This window comes from Muscardinus avellanarius (assembly GCF_963383645.1).
Source record: "Muscardinus avellanarius genome assembly, chromosome: 11".
Classification (NCBI taxonomy): domain Eukaryota; kingdom Metazoa; phylum Chordata; class Mammalia; order Rodentia; family Gliridae; genus Muscardinus; species Muscardinus avellanarius.
Window position 1 is genome coordinate 58,392,957 of NC_137797.1, and position 20,049 is coordinate 58,413,005.

General features: G+C 35.5%; 1 protein-coding gene across 3 annotated transcripts in view; it reads right to left on the minus strand.

The window, feature by feature from the left end:
* MON2 (MON2 homolog, regulator of endosome-to-Golgi trafficking) overlaps nucleotides 1-20,049 on the minus strand; it is a gene marked incomplete at both ends in the record, with an annotated part of 113,198 nt that overhangs the window by 17,352 nt on the left and 75,797 nt on the right. For 2 of the 3 annotated variants that reach the window (XM_080705651.1, XM_080705650.1), the window contains 4 exons: nucleotides 2,218-2,408; nucleotides 8,493-8,621; nucleotides 9,530-9,673; nucleotides 14,701-15,329. In XM_080705651.1, coding sequence (XP_080561777.1) covers nucleotides 2,218-2,408; nucleotides 8,493-8,621; nucleotides 9,530-9,673; nucleotides 14,701-15,329 — 1,093 coding nt within the window. Of the gene's footprint in view, nucleotides 1-2,217; nucleotides 2,409-8,492; nucleotides 8,622-8,908; nucleotides 8,927-9,529; nucleotides 9,674-14,700; nucleotides 15,330-20,049 lie in introns of all 3 variants that reach the window. The other variant, XM_080705649.1, reaches the window with a different exon arrangement.

The following is a 20,049-nucleotide window of genomic DNA, read 5'->3' on the forward strand; positions in this document are numbered from 1 at the left end:
AGATTTTTTCTGAAAAATAAATACGATAGTTTCACCTTAAAAAAATAAAATAAATCCTCTGGTAAGAAAGAAAACAAAAAGAAATATTGAAATGTTATCTCTAAGTGTTCAAAAGCTTGATATCAGACAAATGAATCTGTTCTGTGAGATTATCACTGTTAATTTTGGATAAATTGCTATAATATTAGATGTCGATCACTAAGCCAAGCATGGGAAGGAGGGATTGGGAGGGAAGAGAGTGGAGGTTGGGTAGGAGCTAACTGGACGATGTGTGCATGTATGACTACACAAGATTTTTATCCCATTATGATGTATGAATACAGTGCATCAATTAAAAAATTAAGAAAATAAAGCTGTTATTAAACAAGGCAAAAAATTTTAAGTTTTTGTGTGAACATGTGCTTTCAACTCTTTCCAGGTAGTACTTAGTGATTTTGTTTTTCTTCTTTTTAAGAGAGAGTATCGCAGGGCGTGGTGGCGCATGCTTGTAATCCCCTCGCTTGGGAGGCAGAGACAGGAGGATCATGCAGGTTCGCAGACAGCCTCGCTGCCTTAAGAGACCCCGTTTCCAAATAAAATATATAAAATAGGTCTGGGAGTGTAGCCTGGAAGTAGAGGGGTTCCATCCCCAGTAACACACACACACACACACACACACACACACACACACACACACAAAATCATTAAAAAAAAGAAACAGTGTCTTATAATGTTGCCCATGCTGGCTCTGAACTCCTGGGCTCAAGTGATTCCCTACTTCAACCACCACAGTAGCTGGAATTATAGGTACATGCCACTGTCCTCTGCTTGATGATTTTTAATGTAGCATCCATAGACCATAAATTGTTTGTCTTTCTACTAGCTCACAGTGTATTTTAAAAAAAGCAGCCAGGCTTGGTGGCTTGGGAGGCAGAGACATGAGGATCCCGCAGGTTCAAAGCCACCCGCTCTGGCTTAAGAGACCCTGTTTTCAAATAAAAAATATACAAAAATAGGTCTGGGAGTGTAGCCCAGATGCAGAAGGGTTTCCAGGAACCCCAGTACCACAAAAAAAAAAAAAAAGCACGTTTTGGTATTCAAAGTTTGGCTGAATTAATTTCTAATAGACCTCACGTGTCTACCAGATTATGGTCCTTATGCTTTTCAATTTTTTGTCTTATTTAAACTATTTATTATGACACCCCTTGATAATGTCCTTCTTTTCTTCTGGTTTTTATTTTACATTGCCAAAGCAGTTTGCAGATCAAAAAGTTGGAAAATATCACAGCAAAAGATATAGTTATTCATGAAGTCTTAGAGTATGTATGAGATAGGTTAAAAAAAAAATTAACAATGTATCAATCTAAAATATACTAATTTCTAGCCGGGCATGGTGGCACAAGCTTGTAATCCCCTTGCTTGGGAGGCAGAGACAGGAGGATCATGCAGGTTCAAAGCCAGCCACGCTGGCTTAAGAGACCCTGTTTCCAAATAATAATATAAAAATAGGTCTGGGAGTGTAGCCAGGAGGTAGAAGGGCTTCCAGGAACACCAGTACCACCAAAATAAATAAATACATACATACATAAAAATAATATACTAATTTCTGCCAGGCATGGTAGTACATGCTTGTAATCCCCGTACTTGAGAGGCTGAGACAGAAGGATTGCAGGTTCGAACCCAGCCTCAGCAGCTTAGTGAGGCTCTCAGCAACTTAGTGAGACCCTGTTTCCAAATAAAATATAAAATAGGTCTGGAGGTGTAGCATGGAGGTAGAAGACCCCTGGGTTCTATCCCCAGTACCACACACACACACACACACACACACACACACACACACACACACACAATAATAATAATAATAATAAGTAAAATAAAAAAATAAAATAAAATATACTAATTTCTAAAACCATTTTCCTCTTGTAATGCCAAATGGGCCTCAGATTAAAAAATGGGTCTTATTTTCATTAAATTAAAATCAGTTCCTTAATTACGATGATTTCCCATGGTCTTATATATGATTTCTGTTTTACAACCAAACACACTACAATATATTTTTCACTGATCATTCATAACGTATCCAGTGGATAAATGTCTAATTCAGTTGAGTTTTCTATATAAACTAGCAATCTTTCCAATAATTACTTTAATGAATCAAGATAAAAGCTATTTTTAGCACAACTATAGAGTGTACTACTTTTTGAAAGACTGTTTTAATTAAAAAATGAATGAGCTGACCTTTTAGTGAAGAGAAAGTCTTCAAAAGTATTGGCTAGTTCTGGCCACATACTGTCAAACTTTCCAGAAGAAGCATGCTGTCGAGCAACAGGTAGCCCAATAGAAAGAACTTTGAGGAGAGAAGATACTGCTAGTTTCCATGTGCTTTCAGAAGGGCAGGAATACTTCAAACTTAGAGGAACCCTAAGAGCCTGAAAATAAAGATTGTTTGAGGTAAGTATTAATTAAAATATACACGACAACTTAAGAACAAAAAACTGTAGCAGAGACAAAAAATAGCATAGATATTTTTATTGCAAGAAGGATGTTATTTTTTAGGATAGCTGATTCTCAGACATGATCCTCAAATTCTGCTTCCTACAGAGATTTTATTGATTGATTAACTGAGTGAGTGAGTTAGTGGGTGTTCGGAATTAAACCAGAATCTTGCAAATGCTAAACACTATTGCTTATGTTTTTCCATTAGTGGTTAGGGGACAGTACACACAACTTAAAATATCATTACTCAAGCAGGGCATGGTGGAACACCTTTGTAATCCCAGTACTTGGGAGGTTGAGACAGGAGGATTCGGGTTCATGGACAGCCTCAGCTACTTAGTGAGGCTCTCTGCAACTTAGTGGGACCCTGTTTCAAAATAAAGAATAAGCTGGACATGGTGGCGCACGCTTGTAATCCCCGCGCTTGGGAGGCAGAGACAGGAGGATTGCGCAGGTTCAAAGCCAGCCGCGCTGGCTTAAGAGACCGTTTCTAATGTTTCCAAATAAAAATATATAAATAGGTCTGGGAGTATAGCCCGGAGGTAGAAGGGCTTCCAGGAACCCCAGTACCACAAAAAACAAACAAACAAACAAATAAATAAATAATAGGGCTAGGGGTGAAGCTCAGAGGTAGAATGCCCCTGAGTGCATTCTACTCTGAAGTTTTATGTCTTATTTCTAAACTTCTTTGAATTTTAAATTCTACTTTAATAATTTAGTAGACTTTTGCCTTTCCAAATATTTAGTAAAATAATATTATTGATAACATAAGGATTTACCTTTGACCACTAAAGGTACAAGAGCAAGATATCTGAGAAATGTATAGCGACTAAGATGTAGAGACTTATCTTCTGAGTTAGTAAACTTTTGAGAAAGATGGCTTTTGTTAAAATAATTCAGTGGTCAGAATAGACTTCTTTGGTCATAGCTCTATTTGGCAAACAGAAAACAAGACTGACCAAACTATCATGGTGAACTATCCCAGAACATCAATAAATAGTTCTGGTATAGTCTTATAATCTGCATTAGAGTAAAATTCTGACTTTACACAAAAATTCTAAGAAAGCAAAAGAAAAGAGATAAATTTCACATTTCAAGGATATAAAATCCGTATCATTCTCCACACAAATTACTACTGAGTACTCACATAAAAGCATATACATATCATTATATATCTGAATGAATTGGGTCTCCATTAACAGACACTAGCCAACTCAGAATCTACTTCTTTCTCCTTCTACCTCCACACAACCCATGTTGTTTATAAGGAGTTGACCCTACTAACAGCTTCAGAATTCAGTTAAAGAGATGATTAGCTTATTGAACTAATCAAAATGCTGTTCCCTGTCCATAATCACTGGTTTAAGAGTGGGTATGAAGCCAGGCATGGTGGTGCACACCTGTAATCCCAGTACTTGGAAGACTAAAATAGGAGGATTACCGGTTCAAAGACAGCCTCAGCAACCATGCAATAACCTGTTTCAAAATTAAAAATAATTAAGTAAAATAAAGCTTGGAGTGTAGCTCAGAGATAGAATGCCCTTGGGTTCAATCCCCATACCACAAAAAAAGAAGAAGAAAAAAGAGTGGATATGGTACCAAAGCTGTTCCATTTTTAAAGATTAGTTTTAGGAATTTAAGAATAATAATGTGACAAAAGCATGTATGTACACGTGCACATATGTGTGCACACACACAATCCTTAGACTGGATGCGTATAATTCCTTTGTTGGTCTACAACTATGAAGAAAAACATAGCATACAGTCAGCCTTTAGAATGTTATAAAAGAGAGATGATACTGCTGGAACTACTGGATTAAGCGAACCTAAAATCCTCTAGTGTTCAATTTTCCAACTAAGCACACTGAAAATTCCCTTTTTTTGTTAAAGCTAGTCAGAGTCTGAATGTGTGTCATTTGCAACCAAATGAATACTAGATGATACATGGTCCATTTTGAGTTACTGTCTTATAACTCAAGTTTAAAGAAAAGTATGGTGTACTTTTTTTTGGGGGGGAGGGTATTGGTCATTGAACCCAGGGGCATTCTACCTCAGAACTACACACCCAGCCCCCTTTTAAAAATAATTTTTAAATTTTGAAACAGGGTCTTACTAGGTTGCTGAGAGGCTAAGCTTCTGAGACTGGTCTTGAACCTGCAATCCTCCTGTGTTAGCCTCCCAAGTACTGGAATTACAGGTATGTGCCACCATGCCGAGCTAGTATGATGTACTTTTACAATTAATATTTTACTGAAATTAAGGGGACATTAAGCACAGTGATCTATTCAATTTATACATCTTATTTTTTTAATATTTAAGCAACTAATATAGGGATAAGTGTATGAAAAATGTACAACAGTGAGTGCTCACTGAATGCATGCTGAGCCAGGGAAATTTAGATTTTGACATCACAAATCTAATGATTTCTCAGAAGGAAGAGCCTTGTGCAGTTAACTACAACACAATGCAGAAATGGGTATCAGCAAAGTAGAAATAAAGAAAAGGAATCATTTAATTTCTCTAGAAATACAAACTATATAACACCAGCAGGAGTGTTGCAAGTTCTAGGCCAGCCAGGACAACTTAGCTAGATCCTGTATCAAGATAAAAAGAGCTGGTGATCAATTGCTTGCCTAACATACAGTGAGGCCCTGAGTTCAATCCCCAGTACCATATACACAATGGATTTATGCCAGTCCTCACTGGTCAACCTTTCAATGGTTAAAAAATAAAGACTGAAGTTGGATGTAGTGTTGCACGCTTCTAATTCCATTAGTTAGCTGGAAGTTTGAGACGGTAGTATCTTAGGTTTATAGCCAGCGTCAGCTACTTAGGCCCTCCAAACTTAACAAGACCATTTCAAAATAAGGAATAAAAAATAGGACTGGGGGTGTAGCTCAGAGGTAGAATGCTCCTGGGTTTAATCTCCAATACTGCAATAAACAAACAGTCTGATATTCTAATGGTTTTTAAGAACTGTAGCTACCGTTTGAGACTTTTTCCAGGTCCTGTGACCTCTCTAAATGGAATTCTCAATGACATTTTCAACATATCATGATCTTTTTACATTGTCTAGTTTACCTATATTGTCCCCCCCCTTCTTACCCAGCAAACTCTTACTCCTCCAAGTATCACTTCTATTACGTGCCCAAATCCCCTCTATAGTATAATTACTTCTTTTGTCTATGCCAAGGAACTAATTTTTTATTTGGCGCTGACTACTTGGCAAGCCCAACATCATTAAATGTACAAAGAATTCTCTTTACTATAGCTAAGCATGTAAGTAATACAATTATCCTCTTTCAGACAAGAAACACTCTCAAGCTCATTCATTTGCCTCAAATCACAGAACAACAAATCAACAGTAAGACACTCTGCAAGTCAGGTCTATCTAAATGAAAAGCTACCTCCACTCTGTGGTCTTTGCCTTAAACTTGGCATATGGTATTATTGTTAGCCTTTTTGTATTTTTGAATTATTAGTACAAGAATTTATCTTTGTTTTTAATCTCTAGTGTGTGTTAGTACTTGCTAATAAGAACTTATATTCATTTAATCTCTAGTATTTAGTTACAATAAGAATTTATCTTCATTTAAATTACCTTAATCTTAATCTCTAGTATTGAGTTAGTACCTGCTAATAGAGATGCTTAAAAATATGCTCAATAAATGAAAAGAGAGGGGACAGTTGTGGAGAGGTATGTGGTGAGGGAGCAGAAAGAAAAATCACAAAAGTCAAAGGAAGAAAAATTTTAAGAAGACACGGGTACTACCATTCTATAGAGAAGATAAATAATTAGAAAATAAAACAAACAAAAAGTAAAAGCACACTAAAAATTTACACTCAATAACCATAGTGATTATGACTAAAAACTAGAAAGTAAATTATATAAACATGGTGAATATAAATTAACTAAAATAAAATAGCTAATAGGAGGAGATGAGCAATAGCAAATCCTTCGTAGCACGATTTCAATTGTAATGTGTTTAAAATCTGAATATGTAGTTTAAAAAACATAATGAAATGGAGGTGGATTCACTATCAAGCTCATGAAACTGAATTATCATGGTCCTTTACCAATACAGGGCTTGCTTTTCTTCTGACTCTGGAATAAGTCACATGGCACATTTGTATTAATGTGGTTTTATAAAACATACCCCATTTTTTGAAGGGTACTCCCAAACTGTATAACCTTCCCACACACTCAACCTACTCTCCATAATCTTCTTTTCATCACCTTTTTTTTTGTGTGTGTGTGTGGTACTGGGTATTGAACCCAGAGACATTCTACCTCAAGCCACACCCACAGCCCTATTTTATTCTTTATTTCCAAACAGGGTCAGTCTCACTAAGTTGTGGAGGGTTTGCCTACGTTGCTGAGGCTGGCTGCAAACCTGTGTTCCTCCTGTCTCAGCCTCTCATCATCACCCTTTTCTTAACCATGGGGGAAACATCTTAGAAAATATTTATAGTAAAGAAACATTTATTTGAAGTTCAACAATTATTTAACTTTTCTTGCCCCCATTTTTAGCTATTAAATGCAATACAAATTTTAATGCTTTATATTTAAATAAACATAATATCTGCAGTATGAAAAAAACAAAGGGCTTAGATTTAAAAATTTAGTTTGTCTGCAACTTGAGAAAGCAGTTTCTATAAAGCAATATGGACAAAGTAAGGTGATAAATTAAGAGCCAGTGGTGGCTAGGTGAAGGCTGCAGGCTGTTTAATGGGCCTCCTCATGAAATTAAAGGAGAGGAATGGGATATAGCTTAGTGGCAAAGCACTTACTTGCCTTGCAAGTTCAACACCGTGGGTTCGAACCCCCCAGTGCTGAAAACACAAGACAAAATAGAGGCCCCCCAAAAAAACCCAAGAAACTAAAAGAAAGCTGAGAGAGGACAGCAATTTGAGTAGGAAGTATACTTCAGAAAAAGTCTTAAGTATAAAATACTGAAAGGAAAATGAAAGACTCATCAACAAAGAATGCTAGGAAGGAGTGGACACAGAGAAGTATGAATCTTGGAATAGAGGAAAACCTTTTTTGAAGAAAGATAATTCATATTGGCTGTATTTACAATATGAAATGTTGTACTAGAAGGTATATCCACATACAAAGGGACATATTTTGGAAAGTAGAAAGGGAAACTAGACAAAGAGGAATGGGAAAAAACCCGCTAGAAATGAGTTTAAGAATGATTGTCAGCTGAGCATGGTGGCACACACTTGTGATCTCAGCATTTGGGAGGCAGAGACTGGAGGATCATGTTTGTGGACAGCCTCAACTACTTTGTGAGACCCTTCGCAATACCGAGACACTGTTTCAAACAATATAAAGAATAAAAAATAGGACTGAGTGTGTGGCTTGGAGGTAGAATGTCCCTGGGTTCAATCCTCAGTACCACAAAAAAAAAAAAAAAAGAAAAAAAGAAAAGAAAAGAAAAGAAAAAAAAAAATAGAATGATTGTCCACTCACTAAGAAACGGATTTTACAAAAGATCTATGTTAGCCCATATACTTGTAATCCCAATACTTGAGAGGCCGAGATGGGAGGACTGCAATTTGTGGCCAGCCTTAGCTACTTAGTGAGACCCTGTTTCAAAATTAAAAACATAAAAACAGGACTGGGGTTGTAGATCAGAGGTAGAATGCCCCTGGGTTCAATCCCCAGTATTAAAAAAAAAAAAAGGTTCATGTGATCGGTTACCTGATAAGCTGCACTTTGAGTTTCTCCCTGAATGATAATTAACCTTGGGGTTTGAGAAATACTGTCCTAGAAAAAAGGATCCTTGTTGTCTTATGTGGCAGAATAAGAACTATAGAATAAGAACTCTAGGAAAACTACTGCACATTGGTTTTTAAATATTTTTCATCAGAAAGAGCTATAGTTTAGAAAAATGGTTTGATAAAATGTAATTCACAAACGACGAAAAGCTACTTTGTATTTATCCCAATATAATGATATTACCTAAAGAATATTCTCAATGAAATAAAGGTATAGAAATAAAAAAAGATACCTTAATAATATTCTGGAGAACTTTCTCATTCACCACTGCTTTATGACAGGCTGTCTTTTGGTATAAATCCACAACTACTTCTAAAGACCTTTCAGCAAACGGTACGTAATTCAAGGCTACCCACTCCGCCTAGAAAGTAATATTTTCATATCAAGTTAAAAATAAAGGGGGTTAAAAAAAAACCGTTGTTTTTAAAGAGAAAGCTTCTTTGTCTTAAAGTTCAGGCCTTGGTCTTTAGGTAAGATTACATTACATGCAAAGTTTTCAAAGAGATATGTACTTCATGAAAAAATAATTTTCAGCCAAGCAAAAATTAAAACTATCAGAAAAAGCACAGAGCATCTCTATGAAGAATTGGGAAATTGTACTTTATTTGTTGCCAATAAGTTAGGACAATGTTAGGAAATTTAACTCACCGGTGCAAATAGTTGGATCTATTGTGATTCCATTGTGTTGCAAGACAAATAGAATGAGAGACGTTAATACATATTATAACTACTTTCTGGATGTATAAATCATATTTTTTATGTTGGGTAAACAAAATCAGCATGTGCATGCATTCAGAAATATACTTTTCCCCTAAGCCATAATAAAGTTAAAATTTGCCAACTATGGCTATATTTTTTGTGTGTGTAAAATCCAACTAAATTTCACACCAGTAGTGGACAGCTTCTTAGTACATATGGATTTCTTCATCTTGCATTGTAGATGTAGGGATTGAGAAGCTGCTTCAGTGGGGTGGGGCAGCCAAAAAAGAGGTACAAAGAACGTATATTTGAAACAGGTACTGTAGAGTAACACAAAAAGCCAACTTTCCAAAGGACCACTAGGGAAAGGAAAGTTATAAACAAGGCATGAGGAATATGGCAATGGTTTCCCAAGTTATATTTTTGTTAAGTTTTAACTATTAATACATGTGTAAGTTTATTTGTGAATGAAAAGTTTCTTTTTCTGAGATAAAAGTGCAGTGTAAGTGAAATTGTCTGTTTTTGTAAGCCATGAATGCTTACATAACTAATAAATTTATAGTAAATTACCTGGTTATATTTTGCATTTGCAATGTGCTTTGTTTCCAATTGTCCATACTGTGGAGGTTTGCAGGAAAATTCTACAAATGCCAGCAACTGATCAAATATAGCTGGATACATTATCTGCATGTTTTCTGGTCCTACACAGATGGCCTATAAAAGCAAAATAAAAGCATCAGAAAGCATAAGTTCTTTACAGTATATACATAGGTTTAACCATTAAAGTCTATGCTATTATTAAGTACCATACAATCTTTTAAATGCCTTCAGAGCATTTAAACTACTTGAAACTATTATTAAATAAAGTATAACCTAAAAATGTTAATCAGCTTTAAAAATGCTTTTTAGTAAAGTGTGACTTATTCCTTAAGACAGGAGAAGAGCAAGCACTTAAAAGAGAAGTCCCAGGCAGCTCTGAGGGTCTACTGTCTAATCATTTTCCATCTTATAGCCATTTGCCCACTAAGAACGCTCCACTGACCACGATGACTTTGGGTTCTCTTTAAGTGATAACAGTTCACCGAATGACAGCTGATGGCTTCACCATGCCTGGTCCATTACATAAATAATCATGTGCATTACAGTCAGGAAAATGAGTTATCTATGAAAACTTACATCTAAAAGAAATGATAATACATTTTTAACAAGAGTATAGTTAATGTCTAATATCTTTGAATATATTATTTAAGAGTAAAATGTTTTAATTAAGATAAAGTAACTTTAATGGATAGTAATTAGTTTCTCTAATTACTTTAATAATTTGACAAAGAATAAAATATATATCCTGATACATTTTAATTACTTCAAATATATTAAAAATACTTAAAATAAACCTTATATACATAATTTTCTAGTCACAAATGTGTTTCTTATATTATTTTTCTCTGATTAAAATATTCAACAGTATTAGTGTGTGTGTGTGTGTGTGTGTGTGTGTGTGTGTGTGTGTGTGTGTGTGTGTGTATGTGTGGTGCTAGAGATGGAATCCAGGGGCTTCTGCCTCTGGGATATACCCAGCCTTATTTTATTTTTTATTTGAAAAAAGGGTCTTGCTAAGTTGCTGAGAGTGTCACTAAGTTGTTAAGGCTAGCTGTGAACTTGCAATTTTCCTGTTTCAGCTCCCAAGTACTGGGAGTACTTGCGATCTTCCTGTTTCAGCCTCCCAGTACAAGCATATGCCACCACGCCCAGCTTTAGAAAGGTATTTTTATGATATCCACAAAATTGTAAATTAAAATTCAGAGCATTTAGTTAGTTTTATATTCTGTGGTGCTGGGGATCAAACCCAGGAACTTGCACACACTAAAAAAGCATTTAAAATTTTAAATGCTTAAGATGTTTCTGGGCTGAGTATGTGGAATCATTATTTGCACTTAGTATTACTATTGTACTTTACAGGAGGACTGAAGAAATTAATCATAATGTCACTTTTCAAGAATTTAATTTCATAAGAAAAATGGTTATATAGAATTACTTAGTCATTAACTTTGCTATAGAAGATACAATTCACCTGACTTAAGAATAATGAGTCTATCATTGGGTATTATTAAAAGAGGAAATAAAAGGAACCATTTCTATTAATTATTATATTAATTTTAGATAAATTATTCAAATATTGTCCTTTTTATTCTTGAGTTATCACAAATTAATGTTCTTATATCAGAGTTAATAAAACCATATTTTATATTAAAGTACAAAATACTGAGAATTGTGGTAAAATATAAAAAGATGGAGGGTCTTGTAAAGATGTAAATTACTTGTAAGGAATTTAGGTGAATAAATGTAACTCTGAAAGAGATATTAGATAAAAATCTAGCACCAATTTATGACTCTGATCAGAAAGAAAGCAAAGTTAGCATAATAATCATTAAATCAATTTCAAGGATCAATAATCTGAGTCAGAATATCCAATTCTTCTTAGTTTTAATGCAGTAAAACTCAACAAAAATTGTATGTCAAGCTCATATAATTATTCTAAAATTAAAACATTTTGAAATTACTTCAAGAAATGTTGCATGCATATATGTAAAAGTAAGTACAGTTCAAATATATATGCCTTATATAGATTTACAAATTAAAGTTAATAGCATACATACAAAAACAAAAAAGATGTTTATGAGCTAGGTGTGGTGGCATGTGTCTATAATCTCAGTACTTGGGAAGCCAAGCAAGACCTATTTCAAAACAAAAAGTAGGCCGGGTGTGGTGGCGCATGCTTGTAATCCCCACACTTGGGAGGCTGAGACAGGAGGATAGCTTAGGTTTGAAGCCAGCCTCAGCTACTTAGCGAGGCTCTCAGCAACTTAGTGAGACCCTGTTTCCAAATAAAATATTAAAAAAATAGGGCTTCAGTACACAATGCCAAGGGCACCATTCACACACAATGTGACAGTGTCTCCTATAACTCCAGTAACCCTGGTGACTGAGGCAGATATTATACCCAATCATGACTCCAGTAAGTTTAGCAATAAATAATATTTATACAATCTGTTGATCTCAGAATTTACAGTAAAACTCATATGCAAAGCATGTAATCAAATTCTCAATTCTCCCACATATGCTGATATAATTTGGAAAAAATCAATTAAAATCATAACTAAGTCAAGCTGGTTCGGAACTAGTTCTTTGAGAACCATGACTATGACCATAACACATTAAACAATATAAGAGTACTGAGGAAGAGCAATATTGAAACTCTGCTTTAGAAAGAAAATAAAAAATTAGAAATGAGTTTTTCCTTTAGGATGGAAAATGGCTTTTTTTTTTTAAATTGGTGCATCGTAGTCATACATCTTAATGGGATACTAGATGGTGGAGACATACACGTACACATAACCCAATTAGCCTTTACCCAATTCCCATCCCATTCCCTTCCCTCCCTCCTTGTTTGGCTTGATGGTTGACATTGATATGTCTGTTAAAAGGGCATCATGTGTATTAGAGAATTTCCCTCTTCCGCCTTCCCATCCCCTCAATTAGGTCGCCTTATTTGCTCATCTATAGAATCTCCTTCTTCGTCTAGAAATCTAATGCTCTCCTTAATATGTGGAAGCTAGGGAGAAAATGGGTCATAGGAAAATGACTTTTAATCAAGAAAATGTTTTTCTGGATAGTTTATTATTTTAAAGATAAAATATCAATGCAAGTAAATTTTGTCTGTGCTAAAACTTTCCAACACCTGTGGAAGAAACTATAAAAACATTCCTACTGAAATATGCTAAATTTTTTTGCTAGAAGATATTAAAGACCTCACCTTCAAGGCCTACAAAAATATCAATAAGATAATCACACAAGGAGTAAAATAATGACCAGAGTAAAAATAATCAGCTGGGCGTGGTGGCGCACACTTGTAAGGCTTGGGAGGCTGAGACAGGAGGATCGCACAGGTTCAAAGCCACCCTCAGGTACTGAGCGAGGCTCTCAGAAACTTAGTGAGACCCTGTTTCCAAATAAAATATAAAAATAGGTTTGGGAGTACAGCCTGGAGGTAGAAAGCCCCTGGGTTCCACCCCCAGTACCACCCCCCCTCACACAAAATTAGTAATAATGCAAAAATTATATCAACTGATATAAATGAACAATAAAGCTTCCTAAGTTTCAGACTATAGTTAAATTTTGTTTTCAAAGTTATTAAAGGCTCAGAATAAACTCCTTGTGACTGGGATGAATATTTCCTATTTGTCCTCTTATTGCTAAAACAGAGTTTAGAAAATGAATTTAAATACTTTCCCCCAGGGAGGGGAGACAACTTAGGAGAGGGTTTGTTTTTTATTCTTATTCTCTGCACATATAAGAAAACCTAAGTAAGAGTGAGAGTTCTGTAATATAGTCCCAAAAGGTCTATGATTTGTTTTTCTGACAGAAAACCTTTTTCATTTCCTTTACAGCAGTCTATATGCAACTTATTTGTATGCCTGATCACTGGAGAGAAGTTTTCCCCAATGAAATAAAGTTATCTTCATTTCACTTGTGGAATAACAATACCCCTACAATAACAAATTTTAAGTGCCAGATTCTCTTAAGTTTTAAGTTTCTCTACAATTTATTTCTCTACAGAATACCAACTAGAATTAGAGAATTACTGCTCAGCTAGACTATCATCAGAAGCAATTAAATGGTAAAATGATAGTTGGAAGTATCATGATTCTTTCTGTGAAAGTTCTCATCACTCAACTTGAGTATAAAGAAATTAGTTAGAAAACATTTACATTAAAAAATGGCTACTGATAACATGTGTCATGAGAATGTAGTTCACTTTATTTTTTTATTTTTTTGAGGTACTGGGGAGGGAACCCAAGGGCATGCTACCTCTGAGCTATATCCCTGGCCCTATTTTTTAGTTTCTATATTTTTTTAAACAGGGTCTCACTGAATTGCAAGGGGCCTCACTAAGTAGCTGAGGCTGTCTGAGAAATGCGATCCTCTGGTCTCTGCCTCCCAAATGCTGGGATTACAAGTGTGTGCCACCAAGACTAGCCTCACTTTAATTTTGTTAGAATGTCTTAGCTACTACATTGAAATGGCTAGCTAGTCAACTGACTCTTTTTTGTTGTTGTTTAGCATCTTGATGGTTGTGAATTGTGCTATCAATTTCCTTGATAATTCAAAAACATTTTTATTTTCATCTGGTCTTGCTTTCTAATTTGGATTTGTCCAATGATTTTTAGGTCTGTTTTAATGATTTTTTTTCCAGTAACAAAACATAATTAAAAATAAATCTTTTTAATTTTGTAAAAAAATGCTTTTATAAACATCTTTTTAAGTATAGGCTTCCAACACTTTCAGAACTAAATTTAAATACAGATTAACAATGCCAAAATGTAACCCCAATGCTTACTAATTTTCTAATAATAATCATTTTACTAAAGTTATTATCCCAAACATCATATCCTCTTGTAAAGAGCTGCATGGACAAATCAAAAGTGCTAATTTTTGCGTTTTGTGAACTAGAATAAGAGGATGCAGGCAGTTTCTTAAACACTTAAAACAGACTAGACTTATCTTTTAAAATATCAGAGAGCTATACGTTTTTAAATTAGATCTTAATAGTTCTAAATTTAACCTAACATACATACACAACAATCTTGATACAAAATTTATGCCATAAAATATACAGCAATGTAAAAACAAACAGAAAACCATATCAATTATTGCTTAGATAGCCATTAAAATTACCTTACCTTCTGAAGAACATCTAAAGCTGTAAGTACAGCTTCCTGTAAACTTGTCAGAACTGCTTCAGTATAAGATGGAAGAATGAATGGGGAGGCATCTGAACTTATTGGGACTGAAACAGCACTATGCAATATGACTCCCAACTTTTGCAAGTCGTCCATGTTAAAACCAGTTTTTATGTGTTGGTATAGAGCTGGAAATATCTGAATTAAAGCTGTAAGAAAAGGCTGGCTAGGAATAAAAGTTAGTTTATCAAAAGTAATAGGCGGTTTAGTGCTTTCAGATCCAATTCTGTACCAGGTATTCCATGCAGCCCACCAGAGATTCAAATCTTCAAGCTCATCAGTAACTATGGGTGGTTCAGAGTTACTATATCTTCCAAGTCTTTCTCCAATGGAATCTGTTCTTACAAATGGCCTGCTCAAGCCAGGACCTGCCACAGGCCCTATAAGAACAGGCACAGGTACATTAACTACAGGTGGTGTCTCAGGCTTATCTGAGTCTCTGACAGGGGACACGATCTGTAAAATTTCCTGGAAGCTTTTCAGAGCAGCTAGAGAGACTTCATTGTTTTTGCTGAGTGCTGCTGATTGTATATGGTCAAGAAGAACATCCCAAGCTCTTGAAAAATCTCCTATATTAAGAGGAGAAAAAAAACTGGTTAGCATAAAAGGACCAAGTTGGCTCTTAATATTAGATACTTTATAGCATATATGCTTTATGTTTCTCCATAAATTCCTATAGAACTAGAAAAAATGTAATTTAGAACTAAAGCACCAACAATGTGAATTAAAGCCATTACAACTCAGAAATACAGTAAAAAAAATTTTTTTTTCAAATATAGGAATCCAGGGAACTACAAAGACAAGGATAATGGTATATCAAATGTTTGGTCTTAAAAACAAAATTCAATACCATTATATATCACCAATATTTATACCGCTTCCTAGGACTTTTGTTTAAGGAAAAGAGAATAAAAACCTATGAGGATAAGACAGGAGTTCCCAATAATATCTTAAGCCCATCCAACTATCTTTATTAATGATTAAATATGTTTTGCCAGGTGTGGTGGAGCTTGCTTGTAATCCCAGCATTTGAGAGGCAAAGATCAGAGGATCATGGTTTTCGGACAGTCTCACTACTTAGTGAGGCCCTTTGCCACTCAGTGAGACCCTGTTTCAAAAATAAAAAAGACTAAAAAAGTAGGGCTGGGGGTGTAGCTCAGAGGTACAGTGCCCCTGGGTTCTATCCCCAGTACCGGAAAAAAAAAAAAAAAAAAGTTTTCATTCATAATCACTGAAAATCACTGGAAAAGCTACAAATTTTAACATTATGATTACTTTTTTTGTGTGTGGAACTAGAGATTAAACTCAAGGGGTGGTTTATCTCTAAGCTATATTCCCCTAGACCTTTTTGTTTTTTATTCTGAAACAGGATATCAGCAAATTACTGTGCACTGGCCTCAAACCTATGATCCTCCTGCCTCTGCCTCCCAAGTGCTGGGATTGCAGAGGTACATCACCATACCTGGCTTCATTTTTTTTTTTTTTTAGGTGTGTATGTTTTTATGTGAAAACTGGGTCTTGCTAAGTTACTGTGGTCTGGCTTCAAGCCTGCAATCATCCTGTCTCAGCCTTCTATGTATCAGGATTACATACATGTGTCACCATGCATGGCATATATTTTTACTTTTTTTTGGGGGGGGTATTGGGGGTGGAACCCAGGGGCTTTTCTACCTCCGGGCTATCCTCCCAGACCTATTTTATACTTTATTTGAAAACAGGCTTTCACTAAGTTGCTGAGAGGCTAAGTAGCTGAGGCTGGCTTCAAACCTGTGCGATCCTCTCGTTTCAGCCTCCCAAGTGCTGGAATTACAAGTTCACGCCACCATGCCTGGCTTTGGTATATATTTTTAACACATCTAACTATTTAAAAAATTGTCCTACTCCATAAAATCCTAACTTTACACTTTGGCTTTCATGTTAACAGGAAAAAAAATGTACCATACAGAATCAACTGTCCTTTTACAATGAATCTGTTCTTTTTACATAAAAATAAGATTACTTATTTACCAACAGTATAATGTAGGCACAATGGTAAGTTGCTAGCTTCAACTAAGAACATTTATAATAAAGCACTGTATGGCCCCATGTAACTTGTTTCCATGAGGCTTAAGAAAATAATTTATGATGACTGTGGTGGCCTGTAAACCTAGTATTTGGGAGGCTGAGACAGGAGGATTGCAGGTTCAAGACAAGCCTTAGCAACTTAGCAAGACTCTGCAACCTAACAAGACCCCACATCAAAATAAAAAAGAAATAGTGCTGGGGGTGTAGTTAAAAAAAAAAAAAGAAGTTTAAAGACTTTCTGTTTCTGCAAATGCTATAAGTGACTAGACTTTTTTTTTCTTTTTTTTTTTTTGGTGGTGGTACTGGGGTTTCTGGAAGCCCTTCTACCTCTGGGCTACACTCCCAGACCTATTTTTGTTTTTTATATTTTTATTTGGAACCAGGGTCACTTAAGGCAGCGCAGCTGGCTTCAAACCTGCGCAATCCGCCTGTCTCTACCTCCCAAGCCCGGGGATTACAAGCCTGCGCCACCACACCCAGCCTAGACTTTTTTTTAAAGAAAAAAAAAAAGAACCCTAATACTTGAGGAAGCATTTAATTAACAGGAATGTGGGTAATATGAAATAGCAAGTACTATCCTAACTACAGTAGACAAACTATAACACCTGCCAGGTATATGCATCTTTCCCTCTATAATCTTGTTAAAAACTAAGGTACAGTTAAACATAATTAAAAACAGAATTTTTTTTTTGTGGTGCTGAGGTTAGAATTCAGGGGCATTCTACCTCTGAGGTACACCCCCAGCCCTATTTTTTATTCCTTATTTTGAAACGGGATCTCACTGAGTTGCAAAGGGCCTAAGTAGCTGAGGCCGGCCATGAACCATGATCCTCCTGTCTCACCATCCCATATGCTAGGATTACAAATGTGTGCCACCACTCTTGGCTTAAAAACAAAATTTTAAGTAAACTGTTCAAAGAATTTTGATAAATTATATCTTAAAACTATAAAATAGTATGCCAGGTATGCTGGTGCACGCTTGTGATCCCCGCACTTGGGAGGCAAAGACAAGAGGATCATGCAGGTTCGAAGCCAGCCATGCTGGCTTAAGAGACCCTGTTTCCAAATAAAAAGTATAAAATAGGTCTGGGAGGGTAGCCCAGAGGTAGAAGGGCTTCCTGGAACCCCAGTACTACCAAAAAAACAAAAAACTTTAAAATAGTTAAAACACTTCTGTCTATTGCCATTCCAATTAAAATATTAGAGAAAGTTTGCCAACCAGAGTGGTAACCTAATTTCAGTATTCTATATCATTTAGGGAAAAACCATGTATTTCCTCTATTAACACATTTGATGACTGGGAAGAAACTCCCTTTCTAAAAGACTAATAATGATTATACAATTTACATGTTAATATGAAAACTTGCTCTAAAATAATAAAATTTCCTAGTCTTGAAATGATAAAAAAAAATCATCAAAGCCACATGTACTGCCCTATGTCTTCATTAAAAAATTTAAATCTACATATATTGATTCTTAGCTTTTACAATAAAGTAGGTATTAAAATGAGGCTTATAAAAACATAGTAAATATGTGATTAAACTTATACATTTCATTATGCCTAAATTTCATTTGAAAATAAAAAAATCCAAGGTTTTTAAATATATATTTGCTGCCCTCAAGTGCAAAATGGATCAGATATAATAAGTCATTTGTTTTTAGAAAAAGAAGAAAAATGCATATGAACATAAAATTAACTATGGAAAGAGTAAATATGATTATCTTTTAATATAAGGTAAAAACAGCCAAAAAAGACTAAATGAAATAAAATAATTATATTAAAATATGGTCACAACTATATACAAAAGTATCTTTGTTCATTTTCTATACTATCTCCATTATTACCATCAAAACTGAAAGAATTATAATCTGTACCAAGGCTTCTCAATATCTAGTATAACTGCCACTTTTGGTTAGATAATCTTTGTTGTAAGGGCTGTCCTGTGCACCATCAAATATATATCATCATCATCTGCCTTTAGCCGCGGTACTAATCCCTTCCCAGTTGTGACAACCAAAAATTTTACCAGAACTGCCAAAATGTACTGTGGAATTTAAAACTGTATTTGCTCAGAACTAACCAATCTTCCTTACTGCCATTCCATTCTACATGCACCAAAGTGATCTTTTTGAACTACATATCTGATCACATCATGTAGTAATTGTTTTTGTTTTCCCCCTCTTTCTTAAAATGAAGCCCTAAAATTTGAAGACATTTTACATGGTTTGATCTCTCTATACCTCTACAATCTCATTGGAAATCATACTTTTCCTTACTCTACTTTCTAGACCTTTAAACATGTTACAGTTCTTACCATCCCTGTTTCCCCAATCTCTTTGCCTATAAGCTTCTCCTCATTTCATTTTAACGTTATTCATTAACTCCTATTTGTCCTTCCAACCTCAGGTAAAACATTACTTTCTCAAAGAAGTCCAGCTAGACCTCATGGCTAGGGAAAATACTGATTCTAAGCTTATAATGCACTAATACTTCTATTATAGCATTTATCATTTGAGCAATTGCATTAATTGATAGTTATAGATCCTCTCACAACCAAGACCTCAAGGACATTGTGTATTTTGCTCATCATTGTATCCTTAAAGGCAAAGCCACAGTTAATAGGCATTAAAATTTTTCTGGCTGGCTGCAGTGGCCCATGCCTGTAGTCTTCTATCTACTGGAAAGTAGATAGAAGTCTGAAGACAGTGTTGGCAACTTAGCAAGATCCTGTGTCCCAAGAACCCAGGGGCATTTGACCTCTGAGCTACACTCCCTGACCTACTTTTTATTCTTTTTTTTTTTTTTGAAACAGAGTCTCACTAAGTTGCAGAGGGCCTCACTAAGTAGCTAAGGCTGTCTGTGAACCTGTGAACCGCGATCTTCTAGTCTGCCTCCTGAATGCTGGGATTACAAGCGTGTGCCACCATGTCTGGCTTTTTTTTTTTTAAAGGGGCTGCGGACGCTGGGAGTGGTGGCACACACTTGTAATCCCAGTATTTGGGAAGCTGAGACAGGAGGATCATTGCTCATGGACAGCCTCAGCTACTACTTAGTGAAGCCCTCTGCAGCTCAGTGCGACCCTGTTTCAAAACAAAGAATAAAAATAGGACAGGGAGTGTAGCTCGGAAGTCAAATGCCCCTGGGTTCCATCACCAGACCCACACACACACAAAAAAAGCCATTTTTTTCCTTTATAAAATGAATAAAATATATGCATGCTTATG